The following is an 18,665-nucleotide window of genomic DNA, read 5'->3' as shown; positions in this document are numbered from 1 at the left end:
GCCCGTGAGCCATGGCCGCTGAGCCTGCGCGTCCGGAGCCTGTGCTCCGCAACGGGAGAGGCCACAACAGTGAGAGGCCCACGTACTGCAAAAAAAAACCCGAAAAAAACAAAAAAACAAAAAAAACACTTCATTTTCACACATAACAGTCACTATAAAAAACAAAACAAACATAATTTTGAAAAACTCTTAAATGCTCAAAAACTTTATACTCTTTGATTTCATAAATCTAATTCTAGGAATCTTTCTTAAAATCATAATCCTAAATAAGAAAGAAACATGCATTATGTTACTCCTGGCAGTATTATTTAAGACAGAAAAACAAAAATCCCTCCCCCACTGTATGTTTCCCAAACTTTTAGGTCCAATAGAACAGTTAAATAACAGTGTGTAATAGTGCAAATAAGAACACTGAAAAGTGAAAAAAAGCAGGAGACATAATTTTACATATGGGATTATTATATCTGTATTGATAAAAACATTTAAAATAGCACAATCTAAGTAAAGAAAAAAAAAAAAAAGAAGAAAATATACCAAAATATTAACAGTGGTTGGGTTAAGATGCTGGTACAAAAAATTTTTTATTTCTACTTAGTTTCTAAGTTCTTTTTATTTATTTTATTTTATTTTCATTGTTATTTATTTATTCATTTATTTATTTATTTTCTTTTTTGGCCTCACTGTGTGGCTTGCAGGATCTTAGTTCCCTGACCGGGGATTGAACATGGGCCCACGGCAGTGACAGCCAGCGCTGAGTCCCAACCACTGGACTGCCAGGGAATTCCCTCTAAGTTCTTTTTAATACTCATTTTTATAATGGAAAAATAAACCCAATAACAAAAATGTCAAACTGAAAAAACAAAATAAAACTGGGGACTTACAGCAGAATCAGTGGGCAGGTCTGTATCCCACTTGCGGCCTTTGAAGTCTCCACCTCTATTCCATCTAAATGAGCTCATACAGCCTCCTTGAGAAAGTTCTGTAGCAACAAAGGTAAAATAAAATAAGCTAAGAATATACAAGAAAGAAGGAAAAAAAAGGCTAAGGGGTTACAATAAGGAAAGTATAACATCTAAAAACCTGATCAAAACATGCAGACAAAGAAATACAAGATATAAAAGATTAATTTAAATAGCACCATGGAGACTTCCCTGGTGGTAAAGTGGTTAAGAATCCACCTGCCAATGCAGGGGACACAGGTTTGAGCCCTGGTCCAGGAAGATCCCACATGCTTTGGAGCAACTAAGCCCGTGTGCCACAACTATTGAGCCTGTGCTCTAGAGCCCGCGAGCCACAACTACTGAGCCTGCGTGCCACAACTACTGAAGCCCTTGTGCCTAGAGCCCATGCTCCGCAACAAGAGAAGCCACTGCAATGAGAAGCCCGCACACGGCAACGAAGAGTAGCCCCCACTTGCCACAACTAAAGAAAGCCCACGCACAGCAAAGAAGACCCAATGCAGCCATAAATAAATAAGTAAGTAAGTCATGATAAATGTTTATTCCTAAGTAAGTCATGATAAATGTTTATTCCTGGGGCTTCCCTGGTGGCGCAGTGGTTGTGCGTCCGCCTGCTGATGCAGGGGAACCGGATTCGCGCCCGGGTATGGGAGGATCCCACATGCCGCGGAGCGGCTGGGCCCGTGAGCCATGGCCGCTGAGCCTGCGCGTCCGGAGCCTGTGCTCCGCAACGGGAGAGACCACAACAGAGGAAGGCACGCATACCACAAAAAAAAAAAAAAAAAAAAAAAAAATGTTTATTCCTAAACCTCAGTCCAAACCTAGAATAGAGAAGGGGCAACATTACATTTTCAAATTAAGATTTATGATAAATCTAAAGAGTGAAATACTATTTCTAAAACTTGTTTTAGTGATGAGAACATTTTACAGAGCTTATCCAAATAAATGTAGGGAGGCATAAAGAGAGTATGTGGGAGTATCAGGGAGGCTAAATTTCCTGAGTCTCAAGTCAGTCTCCTCAGAAGATCATATTTCCCCCAAATAATCAGAATATAACAGAAATATAAAGAAGCAACATATTACATAATACTTACAAAAATCGAAAGAAATAGGATCAACATGCTGAAATTATAAAGAATGTCATTGTGGCATTCATTCTTGGTAGCTTAAGAATAGAAAATGAGTGAAATATTCATGTGAGCCCATTTAGCTCAATTTTAAGTTTCCCTATTTAGAACAAAATTAGTAATTAATGTATTCAAGGCTAACTACATTATTTTGACCATTTTTAAGCATATAGAATATAAAACTCAAAAGTTGTTCAAGTATAAGCCTTAATAAAGCCATAATTAAATACATATTTATAAAATAAGATCATACTCCAGTGATACTTATAATTTAAACAAATTTTTTTTCCCATGTTACCTGTATAAAATTTCAAACTAGTGAAAAAGCTCTCATTTTTTCCCTCTTCAAATCAATACTTACCTTTGATCCTTTCAAACAAGTATTCCTGATTTGGCGTGAGGTCTAGATACTGCACGATTGTATTTAGAGTTGGAATGAGTGGAGCTTTGACCAGAGCAGCCTGCTTCAAGCTAGTAATACTAGCCTCTGTTAAAATTAAAACACACAGAAAACAGATTATTCCTCATGTGGATCTTTGAAAAAACTTCAAATGCTCTTCCTTCAATAGATGTTGAAGGAATAAAGGAAAGCAACGATAGTTTATCTTAACAATCTGCATTATCTACTTTACCTACAATTTACTTGATCATTTCTGGCAAGGTGGCCAGATTTACACAAACACATGCATACTCCAAAAACAGCCAAATCCATTTTGTCAGATCTATAAACAACTAATACACAGAAGATTTTTGTGGGGTATATATAAAAAGACACATGACAGCTTTCAAAATCAGGTTGAATTAAAAGTTGCCCATTATGCCAGTGACAAGTGAAAACTTTTTATGACAGTGATTTCTCTCATCATTTCATGAAAGACAACTATCCAAAGAAATGAATAAACCAACAGAAAGTTTCAAAATGTACAACCATACTAGTAATACCCAATGTTGGGAAAAAGGCTTTCTTATATGTGACATTATTGCTAGAATATAAATTGGTATAAGCTTTTTGAAGGGTTATGTACATTAAAAGCCTTAATATATTTACACCTATTGAACTTACAACTTCACTCCTAAGAAATTATCCTAAGTAAATAATTATAAATGTACACAAATATTTAGGTAAAAGGACATTTACTTACAGCATTATTAATAACAGTAAAGGGAAAATCTTCTAAATTTTAAATAATAAAGATCAATTAAATACAATATATTACATACATAAAAAAGAAATACAAACTAGCCACAAAATAGTACTGGAGAATATTTAACAAAATAGAAAAAGTGGAGGGAAAAAAGCAGGTAACAAAACAGTATGACCCCAATTTAATTAAAAATATATACATACATATGTACTATTTGCTCAACTCCTAAATATATACTTTTCACATTTTAATGTTGTTAAATTATGGTATAACTTACCATTGATGTATATAGTATCATAGTATTTTTCTCCAAAAGGAATAAGTGATTGTGATTTAAAACTGATTGACTGTGGTTATCTACCGAAGTGCAATCATGGGTAATATTCTTTGTGTATTTCTGTACTTTCCAAATTTTCTACAATGAACATATGCATGTTGCTTTCATAGTGATAAAACAATGTTATTCTTTTTTAAAAAGCACATCACACTGGTAAAAATGTTGTGAAAGATACATATTTTTATAGCTTATAAAAAAGCTCAAAAAGGATAAGCATAGGTTCAAATAACATTACCAAGAAAGTAACCCTCTGACTTTGGAGTCAGAAAGCTCTGGCCTCAAATCACTGCTCTGTGACACTAGGCAAGTTACTTAACCTCTCTGAGTCTTAGTAGTCTGATCCATAAAATGTGGCACTAAAAGCTAGCTTTCAAGGTTAATGTGAGTGTTGTATACATTATATATAAAATATTTGGATACTCAACACGTGGGTACTTTAGTGATGCACAACTCTATACTTATTCCAGAGAATAAAGACTGATTAAAAGATACCCAAAAGCAAGTGGAAAGTGTTAATGTGCAATCCAAAGCCCTTACATATTTCAAAGAGAAATTTATTCTCTAGAAAGCTGATTGACTAAAATATTCCTTATTTATTTTGAAATCTAATTATTTAACACTAAATAAGTTACAGTATATATATACTTTAGGCAAATTATATTACACAAAACCTTAACAATTTTATTTTTAGCAGATAAGAAAATATATTTTTCTTATATTGAAAAAAGGGGACTTTAAATTAGCACTGTACACATTTTTTATGCATTGTACAATCTGTAATTAATATCTAAAAAGAGACTTGTATCTTGAATATATAAAGAACACCTACAACTCAATAATAAAAAGACAAGTAACCCAATTTAAAAATAGGTAAAGGGGAAAAAAAACTGGGTGAAGGATCTGAAAGGATATTTCGCTTATGAAGAATATATCTTCATATAGAATGGACCAGCACATGAAAAGATGCTCAACATCATTAGCCATTAGGGAAATGCAAACTAAAAACACAATGTGATACCATTTCATATCCATTAGGATAACTGAAAAGGACACATAATAACAAGTATTGGCAAGGATGTGAGAAACTGGAACCCTTATACACTGTAGGTGGGGATGTAAAATGGTGCAGCTGCTTTAGAAAACAGTCTGGCAATTCCTCAAAAAGTTAAACATGGATTTACCATATGGCTTAGCAATTCCCTTCTAGATAATACCCAAGAGAAATTAAAATATATTAACACAAACATTTGTACGTATGTGTTCATAGCAGCATTATTCATAATAACCAAAAAACTGAAAACCCAAATGTCAATCAAATGATGAACGGGTAAACAAAATGTGGTAGATCCAAACAATGGGATATTATTTGGCAATAAAAAGAAATGAAGTACTGATAAACACTACAACATAGATGAACCCTGAAAACATTGTTAAGTGAGAGAAGCCAGTCACAAAGGACAACATATTGTATGATCCCATTTAGATGAAATATCCAAAACAGGCCTATCTAAAGAGACAGAAAGTAGGCTGGTAGTTGCCTAGGGCTGGAGGATGGGTGGTGGTGGGAAACGGGTCTATGCGGTTTCCTTTTTGGGTGATGACTATTCAAACTTGTCTGTGGGGATGGTTTGCACAACCCAAACCTTTGAATTGTAGACTTCAAATGGGTGAACTGCATATATCTCAATAAAACTGTTATTTTTAGGGCTTCCCTGGTGGCGCAGTGGTTGAGAGTCCGCCTGCCGATGCAGGGGACACGGGTTCGTGCCCCGGTCGGGGAAGATCCCACATTCCGCGGAGCAGCTGGGCCCGTGAGCCATGGCCGCTGAGCCTGCGCGTCCGGAGCCTGTGCCCCGCAAGGGGAGAGGCCACAAGAGTGAGAGGCCCGCGTACCACAAAAAACAAAAACAAAAAAACTGTTATTTTTAAAGTTTTATTTATTTTTTTGCGGTATGCGGGCCTCTCACTGCTGTGGCCTCTCCCATAGCGGAGCACAGGCTCCGGACGCACGGGCTCAGCGGCCATGGCTCACGGGCCCAGTCACTCCACGGCATGTGGGATCTTCCCAGACCAGGGCACGAACCCGTGTCCCCTGCATTGGCAGGCGGACTCTCAACCACTGCGCCACCAGGGAAGCCCAAAACTGTTATATTTTTTAAAAAGTGATATTATAGACATTTAGTTTTTTTCTTCACCTCAAGATAACAAAAGGTGTTGTTAAATAGCCCATTACAAGAAGAAATTTTCCACTTGGCAGATTCACTGAAGGAACTAAAACGCTGGGCTCTATTGTCACATACCTCCTATTTGCAGCTCTGGACAACCCATTCGCCTCATTTGTGTGCTGACAGACTCAATCTCTTGCACAAGTGGCACTAATATTGTCTCATTGATCCACTAGGAAGAAATGAGGTAATGATTTTACACACACAATTTTAAAGCATTTCTCAAATAATTATTTTCATGAAACTATTTTTGCTGTCTTGTACTTGAATATAATAGAGTATAGTGAAAGAGAATGGAAGTAGCAGCTACATGAAGTCTAGAGAGAGATAAGTAAATATGCTAATGGAGTATAACTTGACTAAGTTATATTCTTAAATCACATATGCCTACTTTTTGAAGATATAAAACTTTCAGTTACATGTTAAGTTTTTCTTAAATTCTTTCTAGGATCATTATACTTAGCTAAAAGGATCATCTTCAGTTTACATTTCTAGGGTAATTATTCACACATTTACACATGTAGCATTTATACTGGTTTGTGGTTAGTAGAATAGTTTTTAAAACTAACATAACTGATTAGCTCTCAGTAGGCTCACTCAATCCCCTAACCATGTGGAAAACAGATTTTACTGTATTTGAAACTAATTTGTGAATATTACAATATTCACTTTAGGAGTAGGAATTTCAAATTCCACTGTGCATGGCTGATATCAAACTCATTCTGGGATGTGAAAAGACTGTCCAAGGAAATACCCCATCTAGTTTGTGTGTTATGTGTTTTGTGTTTGTTCACAGCAACTTCAACCATCATTTCTGTTTCCACACTTCTGTTTAACCATAAAGTAGAAGGATGAAAACAAGCTTCAGATCAAATACAAGTCTATACAATTCATTATAAAATTTTTGAATTAAAAAGCCTCTGAAAATGAAGTGTTTTTATAATCTACTTAGCAAGAAAACTTGATATACTGGCGAGACCTGAACTGAATTCCTGTGAAGCTATTTTTAGACTTTATCCTACCTAGTGTGACAGTTCATATGCTTTGCTGCAGAAACATTAATGTGGTTGATTATTGAGTACTAACAAGACCCTGCTAGTGTATTACAAAATATATGGTATATGCATATACTGCTTTTTAAAAAAAACTACAAAAAACCCTAAATTTCAGAACATTGTAGCCTAAGGAATTCAGATAAAGGATTGTGTTTGTATTTCTTCTAAGCTAATACTTCTGACCAAGACTTTATAAATATATTAACATTTTTAGATAAGCCTATGAGTGGAAATTTTAAAAAGTACAGTTCTAGGACATCATTTCACTTGTTCATTCTTCCAACATTTATTAAGTGTATCCTACTTGCCAGCCACTCCTAGGCTGCAACAAAATTATTTACTAGGTCCAGGAGAGAGATCTAGGCCTCATTCCCAGAAAACCTGATTGAGTAGTTCTAGGGCTGGCTCTGGAATTCTTATTCAAAAAAGCCAATCAGGCTTCTGGTTCAAGAAAGGAGGCTACTATTTTCACCACTCCCTCTTGATACCCTATTTAAATTACAGTAAAAGAATAAAAAAGGAGAACAAGTGATTTCAACATATTTCTAGAAGCTATAGAGTGGGTGGATGAGTGTTGAAGGATCAAACAGTGGAAGAAGCGGCAGCCTCTACAGAATCTAAGTGGAGGGGCTTCCTGCAGTGGAGGAGGGGCCAATTTGCCCCCCGGAACCGGGACAAAAGGGTACTACAGAGAATGACAGAAAGAGGCAGGGTTGAAACCAGGGAACTAACTCACTCTGTATATGCAAGAGCTGGCCTTGCCAACCTCTAGGCCAAAGATTAGAAGGTTCTTCTTTAGAAAAATCGAAGAAATTGATATACTCTGAAGTAGCTTCAAGCATATGTTTTGTTCTCTAACTCTGAAGTTTTCTGACGTTAAGGACCTCATTTTTGCTTCCCTCACATTTCTAGACACATAACAGGCTCTGACAGGAAAGCTCTTTGAAAAGTAAAATTGAGATGTTGGGAAAGGGAAAATCTTAGCAACTAAATACACTGTTCCTTAATCCACTCAAAATACACTGATTTGCTAAATACGGAGGGAAAAAAAAATCCCAAGAATACGGACACCATATGGTAAACGTCATGTTTATTCTTATATATGTGCCACACATACTGTACTTTTAATAATACTTAATTCTGATATTCTAATAATTAACATCTCTAATTGATATTCTAACAACATACTTTGTACATTAAGAGGCACTAATATTGTCCAAAGAGTAATGTCAGAACTTACATTTCTGAACTTGGCTGTCCATGAATCCATATGATCAAGAAGTTGTCTATTCATAGTCACTCTTGCCCAGACCTATTAAAAATGTTTAAAATGAACAATCAAATAAAATGCCAGTTATCAATCATTCCTTCCCCCAACCTCAGAAATATTTGGAATACTTTGGAAAACACTTCATGAACATCAATACTGATCTAATTAATATGCAGTAGTTGCTATTCATGCACACATATATATTTAAAATTCCTTACATTGATATGTTTGAAGAACATTCTTCTTGCTTTTAAGAACAAAATTCAAATCCTTTATTTGCTTTTAAACTGATGAAGTTACAGAATATCAAATGTTCTAATCTAAATGTATTTCAAGAGCAAGAGTCTTATATATGTTAAGTACAAGTAGATACTTGAGATACCTTTTTAATATAAATGAGTGCAGAAAAATGTTTTAGGCAGGAAAGTAATGTTAACCATGTGTCATAAAGAGTAAAACGTACAATGTAATTCAGTTTTGGGTACACAAACTTAAGGAGTCTTTCTACCGTTTAATGTGTGCCAGATTTATGTTTCTAGCCAGTAGAAATGGAGGTTACAGAAAAAAAAGTTCCAGAAGAAGAAAAGACTTTCTAACAATCTGTAAATCATAAATATCAAGTCATTTTTATTTTCCATTTACCTCCTCTGCAGCTTGTTTAGAACTGAGATCAGCTTCATCTTTGTTAGCACATGGGGCCTGAGACCTACAGGCAAGCTGATACTGAAACTTCTTTAAAGTTTGTGCATAATCCCCCACAGAACGACTGTAGTTCCAGAAAGTAGGACTGGTGGAAGGCGAAGTAGAATCTGGGCTTCCTACAATGATTAATTTAAAGATTATCAGTGTGTTGTAGTAATTTTGATATCTGGAGTTGGTATATGAACTCTGGGTATCCAGGAACCTAGGCAATGGCAATCAAAGACAAAGCCTCCTCTCCTCCCTGCTCCCAACGTTCTCTCTTCTTCAGAGAAATGGACTGCTGGTGCTAAAAATTAAAAAGAACATTTTCTGAGCAGTATCACTTTAAGAGACATATGCTCTCTAAGTGGCTGAAAGTGTCTGTTTATTTTTGTTGTAAAATTAAGCTTGTTTCATTCTCTAAGGCTTTCAAATGATTCAGAGAGAAACAAAAGACAAATTTCTTCAGGAAATAAATAGGCTAAGGAGTTCTTGCTTGAATTTTTGGAAGCTCTTTCTGAATGGGATAATTACAGCCTCTTATTAATAAACTAGTCTTTTGGCTAGCAGCTAAACTCACTCTTCCCTGCACTACACTGTGTTCTATTTATAGTCTGCAGTAATTCCTGCCTTGTATTAAGAGACCATCTGCTGATTACACTACTAAATTTATAAATTTACTTTTAGGAAATGTAAACAGTCACATTTAGGGACTTAATACTACAGAGGAATCTACCACAGTACTTATCACACTTTAAGGTCTGTTTCTTTTTCCAAATAAAATTTGAGCTCTTTGAGGGCAGGGAGTATTTTTTTCCTGAGCATCTAGCCCAGTACCTGAATAAAGAGCAAATTTTCAGTGACAACTATATGATACTTATGAAGAGTTTATTTCAGAGTTTACCTGATATCAAAAATATCAATTAATATTTCATACCCTCACACAAAAGTCACAAATACAAACTAGTTTTTTTTTTTTAATCTTAGCAGAATTTTTAAAAGGAATGACTGTAAAATAATAAAACTGGTTTTCTAGTGATGTTTACAGGCACAAAAGACGAGAAATCATGAAAGGGATATGTGGCAGTATTTCAAGTCACAGCATCAAAACCTTGAAGGTTAGCCAGTCTTGTGCTAGTAGCACTGGTGAAAGTACGTTTCATGCTGGCATGAAAATAAATAATTACATATAATAAAGAAATACCACACTTGGGGTAAAAAAATTTCAAGTAGGACTTCTGGTAACACTGACTTAGAGGAATGAATTAATGTCAAGAAAAGAAGTTTTAAACAGGCACAAATGATTTAATAAATAGGGAATAAAAAAGGAAGGTAAGAGACATGGTCATGATAGAGCACAAAGTTTATCCTATTTTGATTAATTATTTTGACTGTTAAGTTTGAAAATGATAATCAAGCTTTCTGAGAGAAAACTTGAACTTAAGAAAAATTTCAATAAAGTGTGGCTTTAGATGACAAAAGAAGTTTTATACAGATGACAGAAATATGTTTTTATATCTGTTGTACATTAGCGAAAGTACAAGGAAAATACATATAGCAAGTGACACAATAGGGCCTCTCTGTAATGACCACCACCACCAAAATAGCACAAAACCTGTAGCTGGAGAACCACAAAGACCAAAGAATCAAAGCACACAGAGATTTGGAATTCTGGCAACATAACAAATCAGGTAACCTGAAACATCTCCAGATATATATATGCTTATCAAATGAAATATATAATTTAAATGAATAATGCAGCTTGCAAAAATGTAAGAGGAAGAAGAGTCAGTGGCTAAAAATGAAGAGGGAATTGAAAATCAGAGTGGCCAGTGGCCTGCATGTGAGCTGATGCCGTGGCTGCTCTGGAGCATTTTGTAGGCTTTGGGAAACCTATCAGCTTGGATTTCAGTGCCTGGGAACTGGAAATGTGGATACAGGTCCAGGAGAGGTAGACAGCTGGACTGAGACCTTCTTCCTGTCTCTATTCCCTGTACCCCGCATAGAGCCAGGAACCTCAAAGGGCCACATTCTCAGTGGATAAGGAAAAAACATCTGTCTACCGACACCAGGAAACAACAAGGAAGCTTGTCTCTCTTAGGCTGTTTAAAAAGAAACCCCCCCCCCCAAAAAAAAAAGAAACCCCCAGAGATTTAAAAATTACAGATCTATCTTCACATGGGTTTACAGTGCCCATTTACACTCCCTGTGAGGTCCAGGAACCTCCAAGCCCCAAAATTACTTAAGTTAGTTCAAGGTCCATGATGTTCCTTAGGCACCCGGTAGAGGCAAATATAAAACTGCTAGCAGGAAACAAGGCTTCCATCCAGCCTGCCTAGGACAGAAAAAGCACAGATAAAACTCTACTGAAGATGAGCTTACCAAAAACAAACAAAAATTACATAAATCACAGGGAAACATGTCTCCAAGCAAATGAGTCAACAAGAAAAAAATGTTAGCATGTAATCTCCAAGAACTTTAGATAACTGAACTACTGGACAGAGACTTTTAAAAAGCATGTTTAAAGTGACTGAGATAGGAAAAAGAATTGAAAACATAAGAACAAAACAAGATACTCTAAATCAGGCATATCTGAAAGAGAACCAAATGAAACTTTGAAAACTGAAAAAAGAAAAAAGAAAAAAAAAAGACAAAGAGCTCAATGAGTCAGTTAAACAGCAGTTCAGACACTGCTGAAGAAAGAATTATCAGTCCAAACTGGCTAAAACAAACAAACTGTGGGGTGAGGAGTAAAACAGAAAGCTCTTCTTTAGAGAATGCCAAACCACTAAATGTAGAAGAAATGAAAGTATTAGAAAGTCTCCATTTTGCAACCACTACTGTATTAACTCACTCCGGACAGGATCATCAATGGATGCTAAAACCACTGGATGAAAGCCTGCTGGGGGAACAGGATAGTCACAAGTCTCAGAAGCATCACACTATAGATTGTTTATTAATTACGGAAGGGAAAAACTCTTACGAAGAAATCAGGCCATCACTATGACCAAGTGATCCAATTTAACTTTACCAATAAAGGGACAAAATGATACCATGTGTCCCCTGATGTGATATATTGAAGGGAACACTCCACCACCTAAGTTGTATTCTTGCCAAAAATATATTTAAACTGCATCTAATAATGAGAAAATGATGACACAAATACAAATTTGCAAAACTAGCCTTATATCTTCAAAATGTAAATGTCATAAAAGACAAAAAAGAAAACAAACAAAAACTCACAAATGTTCTAGATTAAGGAAGACAAAAGAAGCCTGACAAATGCAATACATGATCCTTGACGGGATCCACCATCAGTAACAGAAAAAATAGCTACAAAGGTCATTATTGGGTCAACTGGAGGAAATGTAAGTATGAAGAATAGTAGTAACTTAAATATGAGAATCATACTGTAGTTAGAAAGGAAAATGTCCTTGCTCTTAGGAGATGCATGTGAAATACTTAGTGATTAAGTGGCCATTCAGCAAAAGAGTGTGTGTGTGAGAGAGGATATGTGAGTGCCTGGTTTCTCGCTGCTGGAGAAAGGAGCTATAAATATGTAAAGGGAGGAGGCTAGAACAAACCCTGTGTAGTTGGACTGGAATTGGAGGTATCATAGGAACTCATGGTTTTTAATACATATAGATGGATAGATGGAGAAATATACAAATGGATGGGTGTGTGTGTGTGTGTGTGTGTGTGTGTGTGTTTCCACATATATTTCCTAGCTGTCTGCTCAGTGGACCTAGATTAACCATGGCATATCCAGTGCCCAGACATTAATTTCTAAATATCTTTCTCCACTCAGCAATCATGGCCCCTTGGAGAAACAGACTAACTCCAGAGTTAGTTACTAGGGAAAGTATAAGAGGAGCCTGGATTATCTTGAGGGAGGCAGGGGGTGGCATGGGGTGGGGGCAGTGTTCAAAGAATGACACCGTCATGTCAAAAGAACACAGACTAGTGAAATCTGACGTCTAACCATCAAAATAAATGACCTAATTGGAGAGAAGAAAAAGCTCCATCTTATAGTAGAAGGCCAACAAATAAATGTAAAAGGTGGTTGCACAACGAAGTGAATGTACTTAATATCACTAAAGGATACACTTTAAAATGTTTAAAATGGTAAATCTTATGTATATTTTACCACACACACAGAAAAAGTTTAAAAAACATAAAAGGGATAAATAATGAAGGAATGATGGAATTAGAAAGGCACTATGACAACCAACATAGTAATAATTAAATTTGCAAAAATTATTAAAAGGGTGTTAAAACTATTAAGTGAAAATTTGATGAGGAACAGAATATTTATAGTCTCAAAGTAGTTCCTCACAAAATAACTATTAATTATTTACAAATACTTAAATAAAAATACTTAGTTACCTAAAACCTATGGTACAGAAGGGTTAAAAGTATACAAACAGATATAGATATACAAGGCAAATATTAAACAAAAGAAAACTAGTATAGCTGTGTTAATGTCAGACAAAATAGACTTGAAGGCAAAAAGCCTAAGAGATAAAGATAAAAGGAGTAATTGACTAGAAGGATATTCTGAATTTACACACATTTATAATAATCTCATGTATATTTAGCAAATCTGACAGAGTTATGAGGAGACATTTAATGGGAAACAATCAGTGGGAGCATTTAACACACTTTCTTAGTAACTAATAAATCAAGCAGATAAAAATTAATAAGACTTCCCTGGTGGCGCAGTGGTTAAGAATCCGCCTGCCAATGCAGGGGACACGGGTTCGACCCCTGGTCTGGGAAGATCCCACATGCTGCGGAGCAACTAAGCCCGTGCGCCACAACTACTGAGCCCGCGTGCCTAGAGCCTGTGCTCCGCAACAAGAGAAGGCACCACAATGAGAATCCTGCACACCGCAACGAAGAATAGCCCCCGCTCACCGCAACTAGAGAAAGCCCGCACGCAGCAATGAAGACCAAACACAGCCATAAATAAATAAATTTTAAAAATAACACCATCATGAAGCTTGACTCAATGAGCAAACATGAAGCCCAATATTTAGAGGCTATGCATTCTTTTCAATATACCAAGAACCACTCATAAAAAGTGCTCATAAATAGCAGGCCTAAATACAAGTCTCAAAAAATATTAAAAAATTAATAGGGTACAGATCAAAATCTCTAGCCAGAGTACAATTAACTTAGGAAAAAACAGATAACAAAGCCTTTCATTTCACATATTTGGAAATTAAAAGCAACACCAATCACCAATAATACTTCCAAACAATATTTCTAAATAACTCCTACATGTCAATGAAGAAATAAAAATGGAAGTCAGAAAATACCTGGATATGACAAAAATATGTAGAGGGTACACAGGGTTCTTTGTATTCCACTATAATTTTCAGTATCCTTGAAATATTTCAAAATTTAAAAAGAAAAAGCATGTATCAACAAATAACAAGATAATATTGTTTCTTTGATATTTGTGGCACTTTAAGGCAAAATTAAATTAAAAATCAATAGAGAGATTTCAAGTGACACAAAGAGCCATGGTCCAATGACTGGCTTCCTCACTGTGGCCATGCTTTAGCACCTAATGTGCTTTCTGTGAAAGTTCCTCAGGGGGAAAAATCATTACTCGGCTCAATAGCCTAACTTGGTTTCAATAACAGACTTTGTAATAATCAAATCCACCCCAAATAGATTAAGATTTGCTAACACTGTTTCCCAAGGCAAACTAGAGACAAGTTAAAAAATGTTCTGAAAACAACAGCACTTCTGGAGTAAATCCATGCTCTCTCCAGCCTCCCTGCCACACCAACCTTCCCAAGGACTACCTGAAAGGAGACAACTATCACTTCACGAAGCTCTGCTGCGGACCGCATCAAAAACAGTTTTATGACCTCAACTTTTAAACAAATAATAACTTACATTATACGAAAAAGCTTTCAATCGTAATGTAGACAAAAGGTTCAAGATTTCTGTTAGCTCAGCTATATTTTACATCTTAAATTTTGGTGAACTTAATTCTTCTAACTGAACAAAATACAGAAACAAAATATATTTCTCTCTTAAGCTACACAAGGTGTATTACTAAAGGACTTAAACATTTATGTATGGGATCAAAGTAACAAAAATAATAGGTTGAAGATAATGTAAAATGACACAAAAATACGTACATTAGATCTAAATAAAATATATATGTACCCAGCTTAACTCTATGCTGTTTCTCTTCTTCACTTCTAAGAAAAGTATCCAAGGTTCGTAGGTCTGTCATGTAGTCTTCTTTGTCAGTAGGGGAGTTGTAGACCGTGGGTGAAGAACGGTAGCGAGATCTCAATCCACTGTTCTCCACTGGTCCAACGGTGGTAGGGTATGGAGAAGATGGAGAGGGACTATAGCTGGCCAACTGTACAAAATGAAAGAACTTTATTTTATTTTTCTTTAACTGAAATTTCTTTGTTTTGGTTTTTGACTTTCAAAAAGTACACACCAATTAGAATGGCCAAAATCCAGAGCACTGACAACACCAAATGCTGACGAGGATGTAGAGTAACAGGAACTTGGATTCATTGCTGGTGAGAATGCAAAACAGTCACTTTGGAAGACAGTTTGGCAGTTTCTTACAGAACTAAACGTACTATTACTATAACAAACATCCTCCTCCTTGGCATTTACCCCCAAAAGCTGAAAATTTATGTTCATACAAAGACCTGCACACAGACGTTTATAAGAAACTTTATTCGTAACTGTCAAAACTTGGAAGAAACCAAGATGTCTTCAGTAGGTCAATGGATAAACTGTGGTACATCCAGATGATGGAATATTATTCAGCACTAAAGGAAATGAGCTAGCAAGCCATAAAAAGACGTGGAGGAAACTTAAATGCATATTACTAAGTGAAAGAGGCCAATCTGAAAAGGCTACATATTGTATGATTGTGGAAAAGGTTGGGGTAGGGGGAGGATGTATAAGTGGAGCACAAAGGATTTTTAGGACAATGAAATTACTCTGTATGAAACTGTAATGGTGGATACATGTCGTATGTTTGTCCAGACACATAGACTGTACACCACCAAGAGTGAATGCTAATGTAAACTATGGACTCCGGGTGATAATGATGTGTCAGCGTAGGCTCTTCTATTCGTACAACTCTGTAGCAAGATGCTGATAGCGGGGGAAGCTGTGCCTGTGCGGGGGGCAGGGGTACAAAGAAAATCTCTTTTCTATTCCTCTCAATTCTGCTGTGAACCTGAAACTGTTCTAAAAATAGTCTATTTTCCAAAAAAGTAATATACGCATATTTTAAAAAATGAAAAGCATGAAGAAAATAAGCCATACTTGTAACTCTACCACCTAGAGATACTATAATCCTTTTTCACATTTCATGTATTTTCAACTCTTTAAATGTACATATGTTAATATATTTTTGTTTTTATATAATTGAGGTAATACCCTTTAGCATTATATTGTTTTTTTAAAGTTAACAAGAATTTTTCTATAAAAATCCTTACTAGCTATATAATACTTCATAATACAAATCTATCATAATTTATTTTTACATTCTTATATTCTAGACATTTGGATTGTCTAAAGTTTTTGGTTACTGTAAATAATATTATGATCAGCATCTTTGTGCATAAATCTTTGCTTAATTTCTGATGACTTCCTTTAGGAGATCCCTAGAACTGAAATGACTTGATCAAAGCATATGAACATTTTTAATACACATTTCCATTCTATTAAATGAAAATGTTGTACTAAGTTATACTATTAGAAGAGAATAGATAGGAATACCTATTTTGGTATGTGTCCATCAGCATTACTATTTAAAAATATTTATGATATATAAAATTTTAAAAAATGTATATTTAATTTGCATTTTCCTTATACTTATTAAGTTAAACACCTTAAAAATACAATTACTTGTCAGTAGTATTACCTATTATATTAACTACTTACTCCAGTACATTGACAATTTTTTTCTACTGGGGTTTCATGATCAATTTATATTAGTTTGTAATAAATTAAGGATTAACAAATTTTATAATATTTAATGCTGTTTACAAATAAAAATGTTAATCCTCTTCCACATTGATTTTTCTTTTATTTCAATTAACATGTTAAATCCTTATATATATTATGACTGTATTTGGGCTACTGTTTCATTAACTGGTTTTATCTTGCTCAAGGGGCGTAATATTTTATGCTTCATTTACATTAGCTTATTTCATCCTCTTAATAAGTGGTAAATATTATTACTGTATTAATTTTACGTGTAAGAGGTTAGGTAACTTGCTCAAGATCATACCAGGACACCAATCCAGTTTTCTGACTCTATTCTGTTCCAAGGCAGTGATTTCCATCATTCTGTCTTCCAGGTCACTTATCCATTCTTCTGCCTCAGTTATTCTATTATTCCTTCTAGTGTATTTTTCATTTCAGTTATTGTATTGTTCATCTCTGTTTTTTAGTTCTTCTAGGTCTTTGTTAAACATTTCTTGCACCTTCTCAATCTTTGCCTCCATTCTTTTTCCGAGATCCTGGATCATCTTCACTATCATTATTCTGAATTCTTTTTCTGGAGGGTTGCCTGTTTCCACTTCATTTAGTTGTTTTTCTGGGGTTTTATCTCGGACATAATCCTCTGCCTTTTCATTTTGTCTAACTTTCTGTGATTGTGGTTTTCATTCTGCAGGCTGCAAGATTGTAGTTCTTGCTTCTGCTGTCTGCCCTCTGGTGGATGAGGCTATCTAAGAGGGACTGGGTCTTGCTCTGGTGGGCAGGGCCATGCTCAGTAAAACTTGTCTGCTGATGGCTGGGGCTGTGTTCCCTCCCTGTTAGTTGTTTGGCCTGAGGTGACCCAGCACTGGACCCTACAGGATATATGGTGGGGCAGCCTCCAGGAGGGCTCACGCCAGTGAGTACTTCCCAGAACTGCTGCTGCCAGTGCCCCTGTCCCCACTGTAAGCCTCAGCCACCCCCCACCTCTGCAGGAGACCCTCCAACACTAGTGGGTAGGTTGGTTCAGTCTCCTATGGGGTCACTGCTCCTTCCCCTGGGTCCTGGTGTGCACAAGACTTTGTGTGTACCCTCCAAGAGTGGAGTCTCTGTTTCCCCCAGTCCTGTGGAAGTCCTGCAACCAAATCCTGCAGGCCTTCAAAGTCAGATTCTCTGGGGATTCCTACTCACGTTGCCAGACCCTCTGACATGGGTCTCAGAACTTTCACTCCAGTAGAAGTTCTGTGGTATAACTGTTCTCCAGTTTGTGGGTTGCTCACCTGGTGGGTATGGGATTTGATTTTATCGTGATTGTGCCCCTCCTACTGTCTCAATGTGGCTTCTCCTTTGTCTTTGGTTGTGGGGTATCTTTTTTGGTGGGTTCCAGAGTCTTCCTGTCGATGGTTGTTCAGCAGTTAGTTGTGATTTCAGTGCTCTTGCAAGAAGAGATGAGCACATGTCATCTTGAACCAATCTCCTCCAGTTTTCTAACTCTGGAGCTTACACTTCTAACATGTTTTATTGGATCAGAACGATCTGTTCATACAATAGCAAAATGTTGACAACTGTTGAAGATGGGTAATAGATATGCAGGAGTTCACTATATTGTCCCTTCATTTTTGTGTATGTTTGAATATTTCCATAATCAAAAGTTTAAAAAGTAATTGTTTCTTGAAAATTTAAAAGAACTCAATGGTAAAACTTCTGGGCCCTAATGTGTTCTGTGGATGTATTTGATTAATAGTTTTTAAATTTTCTTCCTTGATTTATTTAGGTTTTCTACTACTTTGTCAATTTTAGCATTTTATTTTTTTAAAACATCTTTATTGGAGTATAATAGCTTTACAATGGTGTGTTAGTTTCTGCTTTATAACAAAGTGAATCAG

The 18,665-nt window shown here is 35.9% G+C and overlaps 1 protein-coding gene across 2 annotated transcripts in view; it reads right to left on the bottom strand.

Annotated features, from left to right (window-relative positions):
* Window positions 1-18,665, bottom strand: part of TMEM209 (transmembrane protein 209) — a 33,215-nt gene that overhangs the window by 9,535 nt on the left and 5,015 nt on the right. For both annotated transcript variants that reach the window (XM_024130107.2, XM_007109135.4), the window contains exons 6-11: window positions 14,986-15,187; window positions 8,761-8,936; window positions 8,089-8,160; window positions 5,869-5,965; window positions 2,448-2,573; window positions 882-979 (exon numbers count right to left, since the gene is read on the bottom strand). In XM_024130107.2, the coding sequence (XP_023985875.1) occupies window positions 882-979; window positions 2,448-2,573; window positions 5,869-5,965; window positions 8,089-8,160; window positions 8,761-8,936; window positions 14,986-15,187 (771 nt within the window). The remainder of the gene's footprint in view (window positions 1-881; window positions 980-2,447; window positions 2,574-5,868; window positions 5,966-8,088; window positions 8,161-8,760; window positions 8,937-14,985; window positions 15,188-18,665) is intronic.

Source organism: Physeter macrocephalus, chromosome 5 (assembly GCF_002837175.3).
Source record: "Physeter macrocephalus isolate SW-GA chromosome 5, ASM283717v5, whole genome shotgun sequence".
Classification (NCBI taxonomy): domain Eukaryota; kingdom Metazoa; phylum Chordata; class Mammalia; order Artiodactyla; family Physeteridae; genus Physeter; species Physeter macrocephalus.
Note: the sequence above shows the minus strand (reverse complement) of the source record. Positions and strands in the feature narration are given on the sequence as shown.